Source organism: Pelodiscus sinensis, chromosome 3 (assembly GCF_049634645.1).
Source record: "Pelodiscus sinensis isolate JC-2024 chromosome 3, ASM4963464v1, whole genome shotgun sequence".
Classification (NCBI taxonomy): Eukaryota; Metazoa; Chordata; order Testudines; family Trionychidae; genus Pelodiscus; species Pelodiscus sinensis.
In genome coordinates, this window is record NC_134713.1 from 14,654,740 (window position 1) to 14,675,159 (window position 20,420).

General features: G+C 43.1%; 1 protein-coding gene across 1 annotated transcript in view; it reads right to left on the minus strand.

Annotated features, from left to right (window-relative positions):
• Nucleotides 1–20,420, minus strand: part of MFSD2B (MFSD2 lysolipid transporter B, sphingolipid) — a 63,041-nt gene that overhangs the window by 34,554 nt on the left and 8,067 nt on the right. Inside the window, exons 2-5 of the mRNA XM_075923414.1 lie at nucleotides 12,653–12,778; nucleotides 11,130–11,254; nucleotides 4,801–4,924; nucleotides 769–847 (exon numbers count right to left, since the gene is read on the minus strand). Of these exons, the coding sequence (XP_075779529.1) occupies nucleotides 769–847; nucleotides 4,801–4,924; nucleotides 11,130–11,254; nucleotides 12,653–12,778 (454 nt within the window). The remainder of the gene's footprint in view (nucleotides 1–768; nucleotides 848–4,800; nucleotides 4,925–11,129; nucleotides 11,255–12,652; nucleotides 12,779–20,420) is intronic.

The window sequence follows — 20,420 nt, forward strand, 5'->3', positions numbered from 1 at the left end:
AACAAAGGGAACAGCAAGTCTTGTCTTTCAGAAAGTTCTCCAGGAAAACCAGACAAGAGGTCAATACTTGGTCCTGCCTCAGCAAGTGGGTTTGGACTAGATTACATCTCAAGGTCCCTTCCAGCCCTACGTGTACATGATTCTATGATCAACCAACTGTTTTTTAATAGAGATATTTCTTCCAAACTATCTGATACATGTCACAGTTGAATTACCAAAGATGTCTAGTAATTTTTAGACACTTCTTGGTTCCATGACATCAAATCTACCAGCTCTCCTGTCCCCCCGCAATGGATTAGAAAAAAACCAGAATTTCTCATATAAAATATCCAAACTAAGCAAAAAGAAAAAAACAGAGACTTTCAGGCCTTATCTAAATGTCATTATAAAAATAACCAACACCCATTTTCCCCCACTGTGAATCAAGTATAATTAGCAACCATTACTCATACAGAAATAACTGGCTCTAAAAATTCAGAAAACTCTATAGATAAGAGTAATTTCTTGTGGCTAACTTATGTCCTAAAAGGAAAGGCTGTGGTTATTCTGATAAGCTAACAGTTGTAAAACATGCATGAAAATGGAATTATTTACAAGACACATAAATAAAACCCTTATGATTCCCCATTTTTCCATCAGAGCCTAATAACCCTTTGTCTAGAAAGAACACATTAGCCATGCTAATGTCAGGATACTTCTCTAAATAAAAGGGGACTTCAACCAAATTCAGACATTCAGTTTCAAACAGGAAGCCCATGTCAAACTCACGATATGCTGTTGCTGAGTCTCTCTCCTTCTGGTCTGAGCTGAGAAACATGGTGAGCGCAGAATACGGTACTTGGAATAACTGCACAAAGAAAGAACACCACATGGGAAAGCATTACAGGGTACTCAGGTCCTCTGACAGCCTGGAACAATTTGTGATTAAGCACAGGAGGCCGGCAGGGGCTGCCCTCCCATTGATGCCAGCTACTCTTCTCATCCTGGTGTAACACCAGTCAATGGGCAAGTGCTCGGAGATCAATTTATTTGTATATCTGAAATGTGATAAATCAATGGCTGGTGGATCGATCACTGCAGCGTCAATTCCCCGCATAGTGGAGACAAGCCCAATGGCAAATACTGATGTTTCCTACCAAGCTTTAACTAACCCCTTCTCTCTGACTAGCCCTGAATCATGGGTGGTACCAAAGAGAGAGGATGGAAGGAAGGATGTCACGCTCTGTTTCCTTAGTAAAAACTGAAATCAGAAACAGCATTTTATGAAGGTAACACAGATCTTTTCCTTCAAAAGACAGAGAATAAAATTCTTCCTTATTTAAATTCACTGTGGGCTTCTTGGTAACAGTCTATCCTCACAGAAAACAACAAAGGAACTGAGCAAATACCTCAAGCAAAAACTGAAATACAGCAGACCCTTAAACTTCAAGGGACATGCATGAATAACAGAAGTCCAAGTCACTAAGGGGCTTAAGTATTTGTGATGGCCTGCAGCCACATGACTTCCAGCTGTGATGCAGCTCAGATTTAATCATCTAAGCAAGGTCAAGCTAGGTTGATGTTTGGACAGAGAGCTCTCAGGAACTTCTTTTCAGATTTTTTTTAAATCTGCAAATTACTTTGTCACAGAGATTCACATACACATACCCTGCCTGTGCATGTCTCCTCTCACAACTGGGTTCTCGTTTTGCACATCACCTGAACTCAGCTTCCCTCTGCTCCTGGAAAGCCCCAAATGGGGTGGAAAAGAGAACTGATGCCTCCATGGGTGGAGTTCCTTTGGGGGCTGATCTACACAAGTTTCTGTCTAGGTAACCAGGGTGTGAATCTGCCATGCACCAGCTTGCAAAGCAGTAATGTCCCACCCACACTGCTACAGCACAAGGAGAGTCCTGGAGCATGGCTTAATTGGTACAATACTACTACTCCAAGACATGCACTGTGTTGCAGCAGCATCCGGGGGGGATGTTACTGCACTACATCTGTGCTCTGTAGAGTCATACCCTGGCTTGCTTTGTCAACAAGCCCTGAATCATCAGCATGGCAGCAGGATTTTAGGGGCATGAACTTCTGAAGCAACAACATTGTGTGTGATATGTAAAACCAAGGATCCCTTATATCCTACTGCACTTACTGTAAGAGGAGAGCTCTTAAATCCAGTGCGCTGGTAAAAATCTATCTGGGAAACTACGACTACATGACTTCCCCTGAAAATCAATTGCATATGATTCTTTACTTCCTGTCCTAAACTACTGCCTAGTTTTGCTCTATGCTGCCAAACAGGTATCATGTTTCACCTTATTAATGGCTGCAATTCAGGGACAGGTGAGGTGAACTGAATACATATACAGCGTGCAGGGATAGTCAATTCTTTTTTGTCAAACTCTAAATTTCTTGGTCAACATATAGGCAAGGTCCAGACTCCAGAGAAATCTTTTTTTTTAAACGGATAATCAGGGCTTAAATTCTCATACAGTATTTCTTGGAACCCTTTACGTCCGCCCCAATACACTAGGGGTGTGTCTAGACTACTGAGTTTTGTCGACAAAAGTGGACTTTTGTCGACAAAACTATACCTGTGTCTACACTACCGCTGAGTTCTGTCGACATAACGTCAACAGAACTCAGCAGTTTTGTCGACGCTGGTAAACCTCATTTTACAAGGCATAACACCTTCTGTCAACAGAGTTCTGTCGACAGAAGGTGTTATTGCCTGTAGGGTTGCGTCTAGGGTTTTGTTGACAAAGCAGCTTGATTTGTCGACAGAACTGAATGTGTCTAGACGCTCTATGTCGACAGAAGTTTTGTCGACAGTATCTGTCGACAAAACTTCCGTCGACAAAACCCTGTAGTCTAGACGTACCCTATGGGTACATCTACACTACAGCGTTATTTCAAAATAGTTACTTCGAAATAAGATATTTCGAAATAATGCATCTACACATAAAATGCATTTCGAAATAGCATTTGGCTATTTTGAAATAGCACGTCCACACTGAGTGGACACTGAATCACATTTAAGGCCGGCTGGAACCAGGTCCAGCAGGGCATCAGGTCAGGAGTTACTTTGTGTGGCTGCTGCCTGAGGCTATCTGATGCATGTGCTTAAAAGGGACGCCCCCCTCTCCCGCCAGACAGACAGTTTTCAGGTGTCCCTGCTTGCTTGCCTACCTCGATGAGGGACAGCAAAGCATTTTGTCTCTGTGTGCTCTGGTTGCCCTCACTCAGGACACCACAGCACTCTGCAACATGGAGCCAGAGCTGCCCCTGGGCACTCTGGTGCATCTCATGGACGCATTGCTGTGAGCCTGGCTGCACTTTCAGCAGGCTGCCATCCGGGAGGTCCATTGGGGGCTCTCAGTATCCAGGAGGCCCTGCGTGAGAGCTTCCACCCTGAGGAGCACTAAGAGCCTCCCTGGTCTGCCCCACTGGGGGCTTGTGCCTCATTCCTCGTTCCACTTACTCCTCCCTAACCCCCCTTCCTGATGTCAAATAAAATACATGTATTTTCATGAACACAAACTCTCATATTTAACAAAACCGGGGAGGGAGGGGGTTGAAACTCTGGTGAGACTGGGGAAAGGAGGCAGGAGAGGGGAGGAGAGAGGTTGGGAGTGGGAGGGGGAAACCTGGGAGGAGGGAGCTGGAAGGGGGAAGAAAGGTGAAGAAGGGGGAGGGAAATCTCAGGGCTTAGGGTCTTGCCAGACCAACTTGATTTTCATGTGAACCTGCTGCTGGGTTCACATGTGACCTTTGGTGGCCAGGCTGCCAGCTATCCTGCCATAGACGGCCGTGTTCCCCCATCTAGTGCGTAGATCATGGATATTAGGGGCATCCCCCCAAACCTGAATAAGGTCTATGATCTCAGCCCTGGCACCCGCCTTCTCCAGCCCCTGGCAGGCTCCTGGGAGCTGGCAGACTGCTCCTGGGGAGTGGTGGAGGGCTGGCTGGCAGTGGCTTGCTGGCTCATGTTTTGGGGCCACTGTGTTAGGGGCAGTGACTGCTGGCTCTGGGCCAGCAGGCTTGGAGCTGGCACAGGCACTGTGGCCAGAGTCCACCTCTTTAAGGGCTCCAGGGGAGAGGAACGGAGAGAGAGGAGTGTTCTTGGTTGAGGCCAGAGTGGCCACTAGGGCACCCTGGGAAGGGCTGGAGGCCCCCTATTTCAAAATAAGTGTCTACACAGCACTTATTTCGAAATTGGTGTTATTCCTCTTGGAATGAGGTTTAGCAATTTTGAACTAAGCCCTCCACTATTTCGATTTAATTTCAAAATAGCGGTTGGCTTGTGTAGACAGCTGTTATTTCGAAATAACTTTGATGTGTAGACAGACCCTATGAAAACTCCCAGGGGTTTAAAAATATTTAGTGGAGCTCTACCTTTGACAGCGCAATCTGGATTTAAGCCCTGATGATAATGATAATAACCACTAAATAAAACAATTTTAGGTGTCTGTTCAAAAGCATCTGGCAGTCCATATTTGGCCCACGGTCCTTACGTTAAAATCAATATGGAGAAGCCAAGCCTTTCCATCCAGGGATATCCAGGATGGAACGACTGTCATTAGGAACTATTTCACAATTGAGGGCCCGATTTTCCATTGCCTTCCACCTTAAGTAAAAATTTCAAAAACAATAAGTGACACACAGTTATTAAAATCCCATTTTCAAAAGTAGCTCCCCCACTTACTACTCCAAGTCTCACTGAAACTCAATGTGCAAAATGGGTGCAAAAAACCCCAAACCCACTAAATCAGAAGGCACATAAAGCAAAGCCAGAAAGCTAAATTGAGATCGACTTACTGTGGTCAATGCTTGGAACAGACAATAGAAAGTCAGGTACCACACAACTCTTCCTGCCACAAAAGGAGGCAAGTACCACATGAAGAAATAGGACACGATCGTGAAGGGCGTACACCCCACAAGCCTAAAATGAAGAACATGTTCATGTCACCTGTATTAAAAAGCATCTTGATGGGCTGACAAAAAAGGTAATTAATTTTCACAGTTGATACTCAAGAATAACTTAATTGTGTGCAGTCTTTCAGAATGCCTTAAATGCAATATTTGATTGTTTACATGCAATATTATTCAATGCATTAATGCATAATCTGCATAATTTAACACAAAATTAAATAATACTCCGCCAAAATGCACCAGAGTTAAATAGTAAGTTAATTAAAGGAAAAGAGCACAGGTGAGTTAAAATTAATGATTTATTTACAATTAACAGAAATAAAACATTGCATCTCCTACCATGATACCACCACAAGGCCAATATTAAGTCCTACCACACATACCTTTACAGAAATGAATCACTTAGAATCAAGCCACATAGTGACATCATAATATGCTTCACCAACTGCCATAAAAGCGCCTTTATTATCAATGGTCCCTGTCCCCCCCCTTATGAGTACTAGGTATGTAAAAAAGCAGTTGATTAGTCAATTAGCCTAGGCTTATCGGGTAGTTGAATCAACTACTCGCATTCCCCTGCCCTTGCTGCCTTTATATCAGAGGCAGCAGGAAGCAGGAGCTGGTGATGGGAGGAGCCAGCTTAAAAGCTGGCTTCCCCAGGACCGTCTCTGCAATGCCACTTACCCCTCTCCCCGCGCTGTCAGAGGCATCAGTGTGAGAGGCCAGGGGAGGCTGCTCTGGCAGCAGCCCCTGTCCGCGGGGAGTCCCAGCAGGGAGTTGGGACCCCCCACAGACAGGAACGGAGAAGCAGCCCCTGTCTGTAGGGGGTCCCAGTTCCCCACAGGGTCCCAGACCCCACACAGACAGAGGCTGCTGGACCTGACATGAGCTGGGACTGAGCAAGTTCAGCTCAGTCCCAGCTCGCACAGGTCCAAGAGCTACCCCTGCTGCAGCTGTGCAGTTTAAATATAGTAGTAACCAGGCTGCCTGCACACCCAACTATTACTACATTTTAACGGCAAAGCCACAGCAGGGGTAGGTCCTTCTGAGTGCCCTCCCTACTCGACTAATTGTGTAGTCGATACAAATTGTATTGACTACACAATTACCCAATTACCTGCCTCTTAACATCCTCAGCGGGCACCTCCAACTCCCCCCTCAGTTTAGCCTTTTCACTACTGGCATGAGGTTTCAGCATGATAGAGTCTTTTTCACTTACGGAGTCATCAATGGATCTAAAAGTGACTATACTATTACAAAGCAATTTCAAAAACCAGGAGGAGGGAGAAGCTGCGGAACTTGCCTTCATTTGCAAATTTGACACCTTTAATCAAGGTTTGAACAAAGACCTGAACTGGATGGGTCACTACATTCAACACCCTAATGACATCAAAAGCTAAGTACAGTAAAACTCCAATAGTCCGGCATCCAATAGTCCGGCACTCCTGATAGTCCGGCATCAAAATGGCAAGAGCCTAGTGAGTGAGCTTCGGCAAAAAATGAGTCACAAGGTAACAGCAGCAGCAGCTGAACTGAGCAAAAAGGGTAAAAAAGGCTTAAAAAAACTAAAACATTACAGTATACTGTATACAGTATGTACAATAAAAAGGGCTAGGAACACTTTATATACAGTATATAATGTATACAGTATATATATAACCAGCTTATAGTACCTCCTGATAGTCTGGCATATCTGATAATCCGGCACCACCTCGGTCCCATAGGTTCCGGATTATCGGTAGTCTACTGTATTGGGAAAATGCAGCCCATTCTATTAGCCTCACTTAGCACAGACACTCTGACAAGATTTCCCACCCCCTTCTCTTTCCCTTCCCATCCCCTCTTTTTCTGCTATTTATTTGCACCTCCGGACCCACTGCTCCATTCATCTGAAGAAGCGAGTTGTGCCCACAAAAGCTCATGATACCATCTCCTTTTTTAGTTAGTCTCTAAGGTGGTGCAGGACCTTTAGTTGTTTTTTAAGTCTTTTTCACTTGTTTGAAGACAGTATAAAAGGTGAGGGTCAGCCAGGCATCACATTATAGAACTGTCTTGGACATATGTTTGTCCACCTCTGTAGACCACTCCTTATAGGACCAAGCCTGCAATCAGTGGGGAAACTCCCACCAATTCTAACAGCAGCAGATCAGTTCCTTCATGAGTAAGGACAGTTTTAAAAGTAACATCATGGAAACTTAAATTCAGGGTATAGCCACTAAGCAGCAAATATGCCAAGTTAATAAAAGACTATCAGACAAACACCACACTGTTTTCAACTTTGATTGCATCAGATGCAATTCAGTTCCCCCACAACATGACCTGCAGCAGCCTTCTCCAGCATGCCTGCAAACCAGCATTAAACAATGTAATTAGATGACCAACGCTACAATAAAAATTCAAACAAAAGGAAAAACAGATTAATCCCTTCACCGCAGGCCTGTTCTCACTCTTTCCTCTTATTGACATTAGGGTCAGCTGGTTATTTTGCAATAGTGTACTGAAAAAGAACAATGTGGGTAAATAGTTCAGCAGAACAATGGCTCTTCCACATTGCTCTATATGGGATGAAAGGCAACACTAGGAACTGAATGTGTACAATAGCAAGAAAAGTAGCCAGGTTCTAGTACTCTCTGCTTTTCCTGATATCTAGGTTACAGTTCTGCCCACTCCTACTGGGTCAGCTCCTGAAGCAGTAAAGGAAAATGTCATTGAAACATTCTAGGCAATTAGGTTGGGGAAACTCACCCTTCCTCCCCAAAATGGGAGCATTTTCAGATTTTGTTCTGCTACAGCGACCATTATATTGGACTCAAAATGGTTTTTACTGCAAACTTTTGTGCAGCATCTCAAAAAGAACTTTCTCGTTTTCCCTTTCCTTGTCTTCACCTTTCCTTCCCCATTAAATTAAATATTCATGCTTAAAGTTAGGCACCTTGCTGAATAAGAAGACTATTTGTTGTTCCCTCTCCAAGGAAAATACTATTTATCATTTTGTGTTACCTTGTAGTATCCTTTATCCAGCACCTGCTCATTCCTTCGAAACATCTCACTACATAGAAAGGAGACTGAAAACACTTTAATAGCTTGATAATGTATTAAATAAAACCTTAACTTTTTTTTTAAATCTATTTCTCTTTTATTAAATACAGATGGGAGTGAAATTTTCATAATTCCTTGTTTCTCTCTCAAAACATAAATGGCTGTAATAATTTTACTCTACAAATATATATCAAATCAAACCCCAGGAAAATATGTTTTGAGCAAATTAGAAATACAATACCAATTGGTATAAATTGGCACTGCTGTATATTATAAGGTTAAAAGCTTTCCCGTGGTAATGCAATGTTTAAAAAAAAATTCCTCCGGAAAAATAATGGCCATTTGACAAGTGTATTTTAACGTCCTGATTAGATAACAGAATTGTAAATGCAAGTTGTACACTGCAAGTTTAATGCAAGGGGCTGATAAGTCTATCTATGTGATGCTAGGCTGCAAGTCATTTTAACATTATTTTTTGCCCTGAACAGACAGCATTTACAGAGAAAAACTGAACTGAGAAATGATTCTGAAAACAGCTAATACTAATGGGTTATAAAATGCACGCTACCTCATCATGATTTTCTTCTAGCTTAATTTGTTCACACAGTGAATTAAGTGCTCATGAATGAATATGGTGTTTTGATTTTCAATTCAAAATGACTTATTTGAAATTTTACTTCAATTTTATTTTATTCTTCCAAACTAAATATTTTGTTCAACTTAAAACACATATTTTTAGTTCACTCAAAACTTAAACATTTTTGTTTCAGTCAACTTGGATTTTTTTATTTATTTATTTTCTGATTGGCCAGCAAACTGGAAAAAAAATCAGTTACAGAATTTCCACAGCTCTAATCCTAACTCTGCCAGTTGCTCCTTTGAATCTAAGATTCTGAAACGAACAACAAAAGCAAAAGACTATAGCCAATAGGACATCCAGTCTCTAAGTTTTTAAACGGAACAAAAATCCATAACACATTATGGGAGAGTTTGGGTCCTCTAACATTCATCATCCTTTTCAAATTTACCCTCCTCACTTTCCACCATCCTTCTCCAACTGATAACATTTATATTTCTATTGAACACCAGAGAATACTTCCCTCTTCCTTATACTATTAGCAAAATACACAGAGAGGCGCTGGAATTACAATTCATCCGCAAATTAAATTTTCATGCTAATGGACTCAACCATTGCATTGATGAGGGATGGTTGGGACACTATCAACTTAACATTCAATGAAGGTGCAAACAGCTCTTTGTGTAGATTCCTGTGTTAGGAAGCGTACTATCTATTGACTTTGATTCTTATCTGCTTCGTGTTAACTACCTAATCTTCAGGTGCTTTTTGATTCCCAGCTCTGCCATCCTGTTTTTCTCTTTGATTGTCCATACCCTCTGCTCCCTGTCTCCCCCTCCTTTTTTTCCCCTCCCCACTCTCCTCCTCTCCTATTTATTTTGGGTCTGCACATCCTAAACTCAAAACTCAGGTCATTTGAAGAAGTGGGCTGTGCCCACGAAAGCTCATGATACCATCTACATGTTTTATTAGTCTATAAAGTGCTACGAGACCATTTGTTGTTTTTTCCTGTACAGAGTAACTCAGCTACCCCCTGAAACTTCTGCACATGAAAACTGTATGCCATACTTGCTTTTCGTTATTACTGTACTAATAGACTTAATGAAGGTCAAAATAGACCAAGAGCTGTCTAAGCGTCTACACAGCAACGTTATTTCGAAATAATGTTGAAACACTATCAAGCTGGAGGACTTCGTACTCCAACTCTTGTAACCCTGATTGTACGAGGAGTAAGGGAAGTTGGAGGAAGAGTGCTTTTCTTCGAAATAAGTGCTATGTAGACGCTCCCAATTTCAAAATAAGCTTTTTTTAAATAAGCTACCGCAATTGATGTAGCTCAGTTTGCGTAGCTTATTTTGAGTTAAGCCCTGCTGTGTAGACGCATCCTAAGGGTTTTAGGGTATGTCTACTCAGCAGGGCTAAAGTTGAATTAAGCTACACAACTTCAGTTACGTCAATTACGTAGCTTACGTCAAAATAGCTTAACTCGGCTTTAGGCACTGTCTACACAGCAGGAAGTCCAAGGAAGAGCACTCTTCCTTCAACTTCCCTTACTCCTCGTGAAATAAGGATTACCATGAGTCAGAGTAAGCAGTCCTCCAGCTTGACATTATTTCGAAATAAAGGCTAGTAGTGTAGATACACTCTTTATTTCAGAATAACTTCCATTATTCCAAAATAACACTGCTGTGCAGACGTACCCTTAGTGTGTGCCAGAGGAGAGTAATGCAAGAAGGACCAGAGCCCTGGAGCATGCTAGAGATACAGTTACCCCGCTTGTAGCTGCTTGAGGGGGCAATGTTAATAAGGGGAATGAAGTTCTGTGGACTACGACAATGCTAGCAGCTCCAAATTCTTCCAGCAGTCAGTTCCTTGTTAAAAATCATCACAATTTTCACCCTCCAATTACATGTGTTCATTAAGGGCATTGATACTGACACTATAAGGAAAGAGTACTGTGAGGTGCAGGGAGAAGGCTGGTGGGACTGGCTTGTGTCAAGCTGGGATGTGTGCTGACAGAAGATCCTGCACTGCTCATGATGAGAATGGAACTGAACTCTAAGGACAATGCAGGCAGCTCAGCAAGGCGGCATGAAACGTGCCCTTGAGTCCATAGACCTTAGAGATGGGGAGTTCCAGCCAACCCTGCATGCAAGGAACCCATTCAGATGGGTGCAGTGCCAAAGTGAAGGCTCAAACAAGTATCTGGCAAATGGCTCACCTTCCAACAGTTTGTATGTATCTGAACTAGAGTGGAAAATAAGCCCCTTTTGATGCTGAATCCTACTCAGAATCAAAAGATCCACTTCCCACCCAAATTCAACCAGGCTTTGAATTTGGGATTCCAGTTTCAGCCCATCTCTAAATAATTCAGCAGTTTCTCCAGGAGCTTCCAGAAACCCCTTTGTTGAAATGTTATGGACACACAGGAAGTAGACAAGAGTGAAGTTCTTACATATTCATTCTCTCCATACTAAAATCAGTCTCATTTCAGAAAGGTAAAAGCAAGAAGAAATAAAAGGTTTAATTCAATGAAGACATTAAGGGAAAGGGGAAAAGAGAAAAAATAAGTAACAGAACAAAATATTTTTCTGCTTACCAAGGCATAAGCCGGCCAATTTTTGTCCATTTACTTTTGCTAATAAAAAAGCCAGCAACAGGATCAGTAACTGCGCCCCAGACTTTGCCAATGAACAGCACCAAAGAGGCATGAAACGGAGTGATCTGAAAGTATAGAGACAATGCACTGAACAAGGGCCATCATTTACTGAAATCACATGAAGCAACTTTCCAGAAACAAGCTCGGTGTTTTATGTAAAGTGTAGTGATAGCTCACTTACAACACACGTCGACTACTATTGAAAGCCTTGAATAAATTGCCCCACTACCATCAGTGTGTCTTGGAAGACAACAAACTAGACACAGAGATACAGACACTGTATAAGAGAGAATGCGTAAGATGGGGAAAAGGCAAGGAGAAAAAGATCATAAGTGAATTTAATGCTGCAGAAGTAGAGGTATAGTAATCTTCCCCCATGAGATCCCGTATCTAAAGGTCTACCCTTTAGACAAGCTTATAGATTATTTTCCATGCCCATTCAGTCCTTACTATCTTTACTGAGATCACCTATAAAAGTGTCAACTGGTGCTAATTGTGAAAGTGGTTTTGGCATGATGGGCTTACTTCTACAAAAAACTGAATTGAGACAACTAGAGTTAATAGTCCAAACTAGTACCATTTCATCTGAATGCTTATGGTGTATTTTCTGTACATTTCTGTATGAAGCTTTTTTTTGCAATTAAATCTCATTGAGATTAATCTGGATGACATGGAACTTAACATGCTACAGGCCAAGTCTGGATGAAAAGAAGCTTCACAAACTCAAAACAACCTTGTTTCCCTATTTTAAAGACATACAGGGATGACCTACAATAGTCAATTCTTTGGGGGAAGGGAGGGAAGGGGTGAAGAGAGAGAGAGAGAGTAAGCACTTATAGGGTACGTCTAGACTACAGGCTTCTGTCGACAGAGGTTTTGTCGACAGATACTGTCGACAAAACTTCTGTCGACAAAGAGCGTCTAGACTACATTGAGTTCTGTCAACAAAGCAAGCTGCTTTGTCGACATGGTAGTGTAGACGCAAAGGACAGTTTACATGCAACAACACCTTCTGTCGACAGAAACTCTGTCGACAGAAGGCGTTATGCCTCGTAAAATGAGGTTTACCAGCGTCGACAAAACTGCTGAGTTCTGTCGACGTTATGTCGACAGAACTCAGTGGTAGTGTGGACGCAGGTATAGTTTTGTCGACAAAAGTCCACTTTTGTCGACAAAACTCTGTAGTCTAGACACACCCATAGTGCCTAACATTGTTGAAAGCACTATATTAAAAACAATTCTGTCCCGTTAATGTCAGAATGAGACTTTAATAACAGAAAATACGTTTACTTCTAGGGAAGTTTCCCTTGCCTCCAATGAGCTGAATAATTTAAAAACCCAAAAAATATATTAAAAGGCATATTCATTGAATTATCTTAATATTAGATACAAGGAAATTAAGTAGGTTATGACATCATAATTTAACCAAACTTTACTCAAAAAACACTTTGTGCATGACTTACATGGGCTATATCTAACAGGTAGATTTGTAGGAAGAAAGCAGTGGCACTCGTTGCAACTTGGTTTGGAGCACCTCCTATTGCGTAGCATAATTTGCTGCAAACTGAGAGTTTATCTTCCTGTGTGAGCTGAAACAGAACAAGAACCAACAAGTTAAGAGCAAATGCAAAACATTAAGGGTAAAAGTTTCAGAGTTTATGATTAAACTCATAGTTAGGCACTTATTAAAGTGTCCTGTTGTTTATCATTCACAGACCCCGCTGCAATGCCCAGCCCATCAGATAATCAAGCTACTCAAATAAACAAAAAACAATGAATAGTCTAGCAGTACCTTAAAGACTAACAAAACATGTAGATGGTACCATGAGCTTTCGTGGGTACAACTCACTTCCAGTCATCTACCAACATGTTTTGTTAGTCTTTAAGGTTAGGGTTGCCAGGTGTCCGGTATTGATCAAGACAGTCCGGTATTTTTGTCCCCTGTCCGTTAAAAAAAGTGTCTGGTATTTTCTGATTTTTTTCCTGGCCAGGAAGTGAAAATACTGGACACTTGGCAACCCTAGTGCCTGGCCTCCCCCCGGGCTTTGACACCCCGCACCCTCCGGACCTCATACTTACCTGGTTCCGCAGGGAAGCTAAGTTCTGGCTTGAACAAAAACAGAAAATGGCCGCCGGCAAAAAGCCTAAAGACCAAGGGGAAGCAATGCCTTCCCTGGGTCTTAGTGCTCAACCTCTCCCCTGTTCCTATCCCTTTTCTAACTCTGCACCCACTCTAAAAGGGGCTATACTGTTTTATTATTTATTTATGTATTTATTTATTGCTTAATAAGTCTTGGAGTCCTTTTTTTTTTTTAATTTGCTCAACAACTTTGGTCTCCCCCACTCCCCTTTTTTTTCCTCAACGGAATTTTTTCCACTTTTTTTTTTTTTTTGTAAAGTAAGTAGATAAAGTAAGTTGTCATGGATTGATAACTGGTTAAAAGACAGGAAACAAAGAGTAGGAGTAAATGGTAAGTTTTCAGAATGGAGAGACGTAACTCGTGGTGTCCTGCAGGGGTCTGAACTGGGATTGATCCTATTCAATATATTCATAAATGATCTGGAGAAAAGGGTAAACAGTGATGTGGCAAAATTTGCAGATGATACTAAACTGCTCAAGATAGTTAAGACCAAAGCAGACTGTGAAGAGCTTCAAAAGGATCTCACAAAACTAGGAGACTGGACAACAAAATGTCAGATGAATTTTAATGTTGATAAATGCAAAGTAATGCACATCGGGAAACAATTTAAACTATATATACAAAATGATGGGGACTAAATTAGCTATTACAACTCAAAAGAGAGCTCATGAAGTGATTCTGAATAGTTCCAGAAAGCATCCACTCAATGTGCTGCAGCAGTCAAAAAAGCAAACAGAAAGTTAGGAATCATTAAAAAGGAATAAATAATAAGACATAAAATATCTTATTGCCTCTATATAAATGCATAGTATGCCTCATCTTGAATACTGCATTGAAAAAAGCTCAGAAAAGGCCAACAAAATAGATCAGGGGTTTGGAATGGCTGCCGTATGAGGAGAAATTAATAAAACTGGCACTTTTCATCTTAGAAGAGATAAGACTAAGGGAGGATGTGATAGAGGTGTATAAAATCATTACTTGTGTGGAGAAAGTAAATAAGAAAAAGTTATTTACCCATTTCAATAACACAAGAACTAGGGGTCACCAAATAAAATTAATATATGACAGGTTTAAAACAAACAAAAGGAAGTATTTCTTCACACAATGCACACCCAACCTGTGGAACTCCTTGCCAGAGAATGTTATGAAGACCAGGACTTTAACAGGATTAAAAAAAGAACTAGATAGATTCACAGAGGATTGGTCCATCAATAGCTATTAGCCAGATTGGGTAGGAATGGTGTCCCTAGCCTCTGTTTGTCAGAAGATGAGAATGGGTGACAGGGGAGGGATTACTTGATGATTACCTGTTCTGTTCATTCCCTCTGTGGCACCTGGCATTGGTCACTATGAGGAGACAGGAGACTAAGCTAGATGGACCTTTGGTCTGACGCAGTATGACCATTCTTATGTGCTCTAATGATAAGAAGCAATCAGGCAGACTTCCTAGTGTATTGACACTATGTGTTGGGTGGCTGCTGGGTCTTGGATGACTTGTCCAGAATAGAAGGCGAGGGTTGATGTTACTTATGCCTGGAAATGAATTATTCAGATGGCAAAATATTAAGTAATTATCTAAAACCTTTTTTGCTTATGTATGTATCTATCGTTTTCAAATTGCAAAAATCAATAAATATTCATACTATTCTACTTAGACAATATTCAGAGAGGAGAATGGTCTTTCAGGTAAGGCACTGCCCAGAAACTCGGAAGTTCTGGGTCCAGTTTTTTAATTACAGGAGGGTTGCTAGGCTGTGGGTCCCCTTATTTCTTGTAAGGGATATCTCATGTCTGTCTTGTGATCCCCTTGCTTCTCAATATTATTTAAATTAAATAAAGCTGTTTGACATTCAGGGCCCCTCATACTTTTTTCCCCATATTGTGAGCACTGCTTGGGTCCAATTCCTCACTCTGCACAGAATTCTAGTGTGACCTTGGATCGGTCACTTAACTTCTCTATGCCTTAATTACACCATCATTTGGAAAAAGTAAACAAAATAGGTGACATTTTTAAAAGCGTCTAAATGACTTCAGACCCTAAATCCCATTGCCTTTTTAGTAGAGGTTATGCTCCTAAATAACTTAGGTACTTTTGAAAATTTAATGTGAAGATACTTGTCCATCTTTGTTGAAGCACCTTGAGATGAATGGATGAAAGTGCTAAGCATAAAAAACCTCCAGTAGACTGAAAGTAACTGGCAGAAAAAATATCAAGAAAAAGAATGTGTTATTTACCCAATTCTGAATAATTATAATTCAGAGACCAAATGTTAGGAGTCTAACAGAGATTTTAATGGAAGAATACCTGTTTTCATAGAGGGAACATGCCACATTCCTGGAAAATATTTCATGAAAGTCTGATATAGGTGTATTAGTGTTGGCTGAAAACACAGTTGAGAAATACTCACACACTAATCTCAATATTAGTGCCAGTCATATGGTAGCCACACACTAAGACCTTGGCTAAAACTATTTCTGAGAATACTGATCAAGTCAAACTCTTAACAAAAAAAACTGCTGATGCTTTTCAAGCTCCTACCAGTAGCAATGCTAATCCTAGGTCTGCCTTTTTTGTGGCCAAATATCTGAATTGAATTCACATACTCTCATTCTTCCACTGCAGTTAGTTTACGATAATAAAATGATGAGGCAGTATCATTCTGACATGTATTGCCTATTTCAGAAAGCATTTTTTAATTTATCAGGTTATTTTTACTATTAGATGATACAGTACTGATACAGAAGTAATGAACAGAATCTTTCAATATCTGGTCTTGCTTCTTTCAACTATTCTGTATGAATAGGTGTAAACAAGTGTATTAGTTGTATGAACGTTCTTTACTTATGTAGGCATCACTCAGAAACAAAGAGCAAGATCTCCATGTACAAAAAACACTTATTGGTCTAACCACCTCTCTGACCCCCCTAAGTCTCTTTGGGTGCGTCTACACAGCACTCTTGTCTCGGAATAAGCTATGAAATTTGTGCTATGCAAGCTGCATAGCTTATTTCAAATGTATTTCAAAATAACACGCTATTTTGAGATATTCCTCAACCCTTGCAGAACGAAGACTACAGGGATGTCGGAATAGCCGCACCTGTTATTTCGCAATCTATTTTGAAATAACAGGTGCGTGTAAAAGACACGGAATAGCTATTTCGGGATACCTCCAGTATCACAAAATAGCTCTGCTGTCTAGATGTACCCTTTGAGGATATGCTCCTCTCACATCTTGGGTTCAAGCTCCTCTCTTGGAGTAGAATCACATGATGCTTTCACTCTCCGACCATGCCTTGAGATGCAGTCCCCCAGTGCTAAATGTGATTACTTCAGGAGGCCTGAGGAATGTTCCGTACATGCAGTTCTCCTCCCTCCAGGAACAACAACAGCAGAAAGCCTTCTTAAACCAAAGTCTTATTTAAAAGAACCAAGGTACAGTAAACTTCCGATAATCCGTCACCTTTAGGACCCAGGGGGTGCCGGATTATCAGATATGCCGGACTATTGGAAGGGGGGCTATGAGGGGTCTGGGGTGGGGTGAGGAGGATGCCACCCCAGAGCCCTCAGAGCCCCCCCTTCCGATAGTCCGGCTCTGCCCCAGGCATCCCTGATTCAGCCGCTGCTGGTCAGTTTCAGCAGCGGCTGAATCCGGGACACCTGGGGCAGAGCAGCTGGGGTGCTGCCGGGTTGGTCCGGTAGCGCTGCCCTTCGGTGCTGCGAGACCAACCTGGCAGCACTCCAGCTGCTCTTGGGGACACCGGGGACAGAGCAGCGGGGGTGCTGTAGGGTTGGTCCCACAGCGCTGAGGGGCAGCGCTACGCGACCAACACGGCATCACCCCAGCTGCTCTTGGGGACGCCTGTGACAGAGCAGCTGGGGTGCTGCCGGGTTGGTCCCACAGCACCGAGGAGCGGCGCTACTGGACCAACCTGGCAGCACCCCAGCTGGTCTTCCCCAGGCATCCCCAAGTCATTTAAATCGGGGAAGCCAGGCGCAGAGCAGCTCCAATTGTCCGGCAGCCAAAGCACTTCTGGGTTCCTGATGGTGCCGGACCATCAGGAGTGCCGGAGCATTGGATGCCGGACCAATGGAGTTTTACTGTAATTATGAGAAAAGACTATGAAACAATAAACTAATTATAGGCATGTCTATTTTACCAGATCTTTACCCATCTCCCATGTGCAGCTCCTGTTAGGTCTAAAGTTACTACCTCTCTTTCTTTCCCCCACCTTTCCCAACACAGAGATCATTAGCTTCTGGGGCTACATATATACAGGCAGTCCCCGACTTACGCGGATCCGACTTATGTCGGATCCGCACTTACGAACGGGGCTTTCTCGCCCCGGAGGTCGAGGTAGCGGATTGCTACCTGCAAGCTCCGGGGCGAGAAAGCCCCGTTCGTAAGCTGCTCCGGTGCCCCTGGTCTGCTGGAGACCGTCTCCAGCAGACCAGGGGCACCGGGCGGGTTCCCGCACTTCTGAGGCTTTGCCAGAGCAAAGCCTCAGAAGCGCGGGGAACCGCCGCTGCTGCCGCTTCAGTCCCAGTGCCTGTGGTCTGCTGGGGACCGTCCCCAGCAGACCACAGGCACCGGGACTGAAGCCGCAGCCGCGGGGGGGTCCCGCGCCTCTGAGACTTTGCCAGAGCAAAGCCTCAGAGGCGCGGCACCCCGCTGCCGCTGTGGCTCTGCTCCCCGTGTCCCTGGTCTGCTGGGGGGGGGGGGCGCGGCTAGTGTGCCCCCCCCCCCAGCAGACCAGGCTTTTGTTTTGGACCCTGGAGCAGAGCAGCTGGGGCGCTGCCGATTGGTCCTGCAGCGCCGCTCTGGGCACTACTGGACCAACCCGGCAGCACCCCAGCTGCTCTGCCCCAGGTCCTGATTCAGCCGCTGCTGGTCAGTTTCAGCAGTGGCTGAATCAGGACGCCTGGGGCAGAGCAGCTGGGGTGCTGCTGGGTTGGTCCAGTAGTGCCGAGGAGCGGTGCTACTGGAGCAACCCAGCAGCACCCCAGCTGCTCTGCCCCAGGCGTCCCCAAGTCAGCCGCTGCTGAAACTGACCAGCGCTGACTACAGGAAGCCCGAGGCAGAGTTGCTCTGCCCCAGGCTTCCTGGAATCAGCCGCTGATCAGTTTCAGCAGCAGCTGACTTGGGGAAGCTTGGGGTTCTTAAGTTGAATCTGTATGTAAGTCAGAACTGGCGGTCAGTTTCAGCAGCGGCTGAATCTGGACGCCAGTTCCGACTTACATACAGATTCAACTTAAGAACAAACCTACAGTCCCTATCTTGTACGTAACCCGGGGACTGCCTGTACTGCAGAGTTTTTGCACAAAAATAGCCATTTTTGCACAAAAACTCGTGGAGCGTCCACACTATACGCGTGTTTTTGCACAAGAAAATTTACAGTACATTGTAAGAAGAGAGGGCTTTTTGCACAAAAATTATTCTTCTTTCTACGAGGAATAAGCCTTTTTGTGCAAGAGCTCTTGAACAGAAAGGTGTGTGTGCACAGCAAACGGGTTTCTTGCACAAAAACAGCCTATCGGAAAAAGCACAGGTGCTCTGATGGCCATTCTGTTAATGGCAATCAGAGATTTCTTGCGCAAGAGCGTCCATGCAGGGTAGCTGCTCTCTTGCGCAAAAGCACATCGTTTTTGCGATGCGCTTTCGTAGTGTGGACGCTCTCTTGTGCAAGAACTTTTTGTGGAAGGTTCTTGCGCAAGAAGCCTGAAGTGTAGACCTAGTCCCTGGGTGGTAAAATCTGTTTTCTTAATTGAAATAGTTCCCTTCCCTCAAAAGTGACGAGGAGTCCTGTGGCACCTTATAGACTAACTGAAGTGTAGGAGCATAAGCTTTCGTGGGCAAAGACCCACTTCGTCAGATGCATGCATCTGACGAAGTGGGTCTTTGCCCACGAAAGCTTATGCTCCTACACTTCAGTTAGTCTATAAGGTGCCACAGGACTCCTCGTCGCTTTTGCAGATTCAGACTAACACGGCTACCCCTCTGATACTTCCCTTCCCTCTGCTCCAAGAAAACAAGAGAGAGGAACCTGTGGCCCGAGAAATGGATCCAGCCCCCAGGCTTGGGGAGCACACACTGGTGCTTCAGCCCCCCTGCTGCCCCACTCAAGGCTGGAGCACATAAAATCTACTAGACTGGGGCCCTTGCTAGTGTGCAAGGAGAATGTAGGGAGTGACTTTCTCCTTTTCAGAGGGACATATCAGCGAGGGGTTTCTCACTTGTGCAGCCCCTGACTGATTTTTCTGTCAGTGGTAGGGCTGCCAAATGGTTTCAACAAAAATACCGGACACACCTGACATTACATCCAATCTACATTACATCTTATTTAGAAAATACTGAACATTTATATGTTCTCATTTATATTTTCTCAGTTTGTTTCCCAAACAGAAAGCTCAAATACTGGACTGTCCGGTTCAAAATTGGACACCTGGCAACCCTAGTCAGTGGCCCCTGACCCAAGAAAAGTTCCTTACACCTGCGTTAAACGCTTTTTTTTTTTTTTTGATCACCTGCTGCCTAGAGACTGTCGCTTTTTACTGTTTATGGCCTCTGATCTGTCCGCTCCCAGCACTGGCAAAACAGTTTTGTTAATCTAGACTGGAGCCAGGAAGCATCCTATCATCATCCTGTAATTTCCCACAAAGCATTGAGAGGCTGTTTGTTAGGATTCATTATGTTGCTTTCCTACATATTTTTCCAATAGTGCCCATTTAACTAGACCCATAGAATTCAGGAAAGTCTAACAATTCAATATAACTGTACAGTAAGATCATCTCCCTGATTAGGTGACATAATGTAGTTGGAATTATTATACAGCAGTTCCAATCTACCAAAAGTGATATTTAATATTTAAGAACTTGAAATTAGAATAGTTATATCAAATTATGACATAATTAATAATAAATAAATAAAATGTATACTTACTGACTGTGAGCAACATTTACTTATCCAGTCAGCTCCTGGCTAGAAAGTTAAGGATCTCGATACGTTTACATTTTTTTATTAGGAACTCTCACTGAAATTCTGCCCACCTTCTAGATACTGTTAGGCTGCTTGGGTAGTATACTTACAGATAA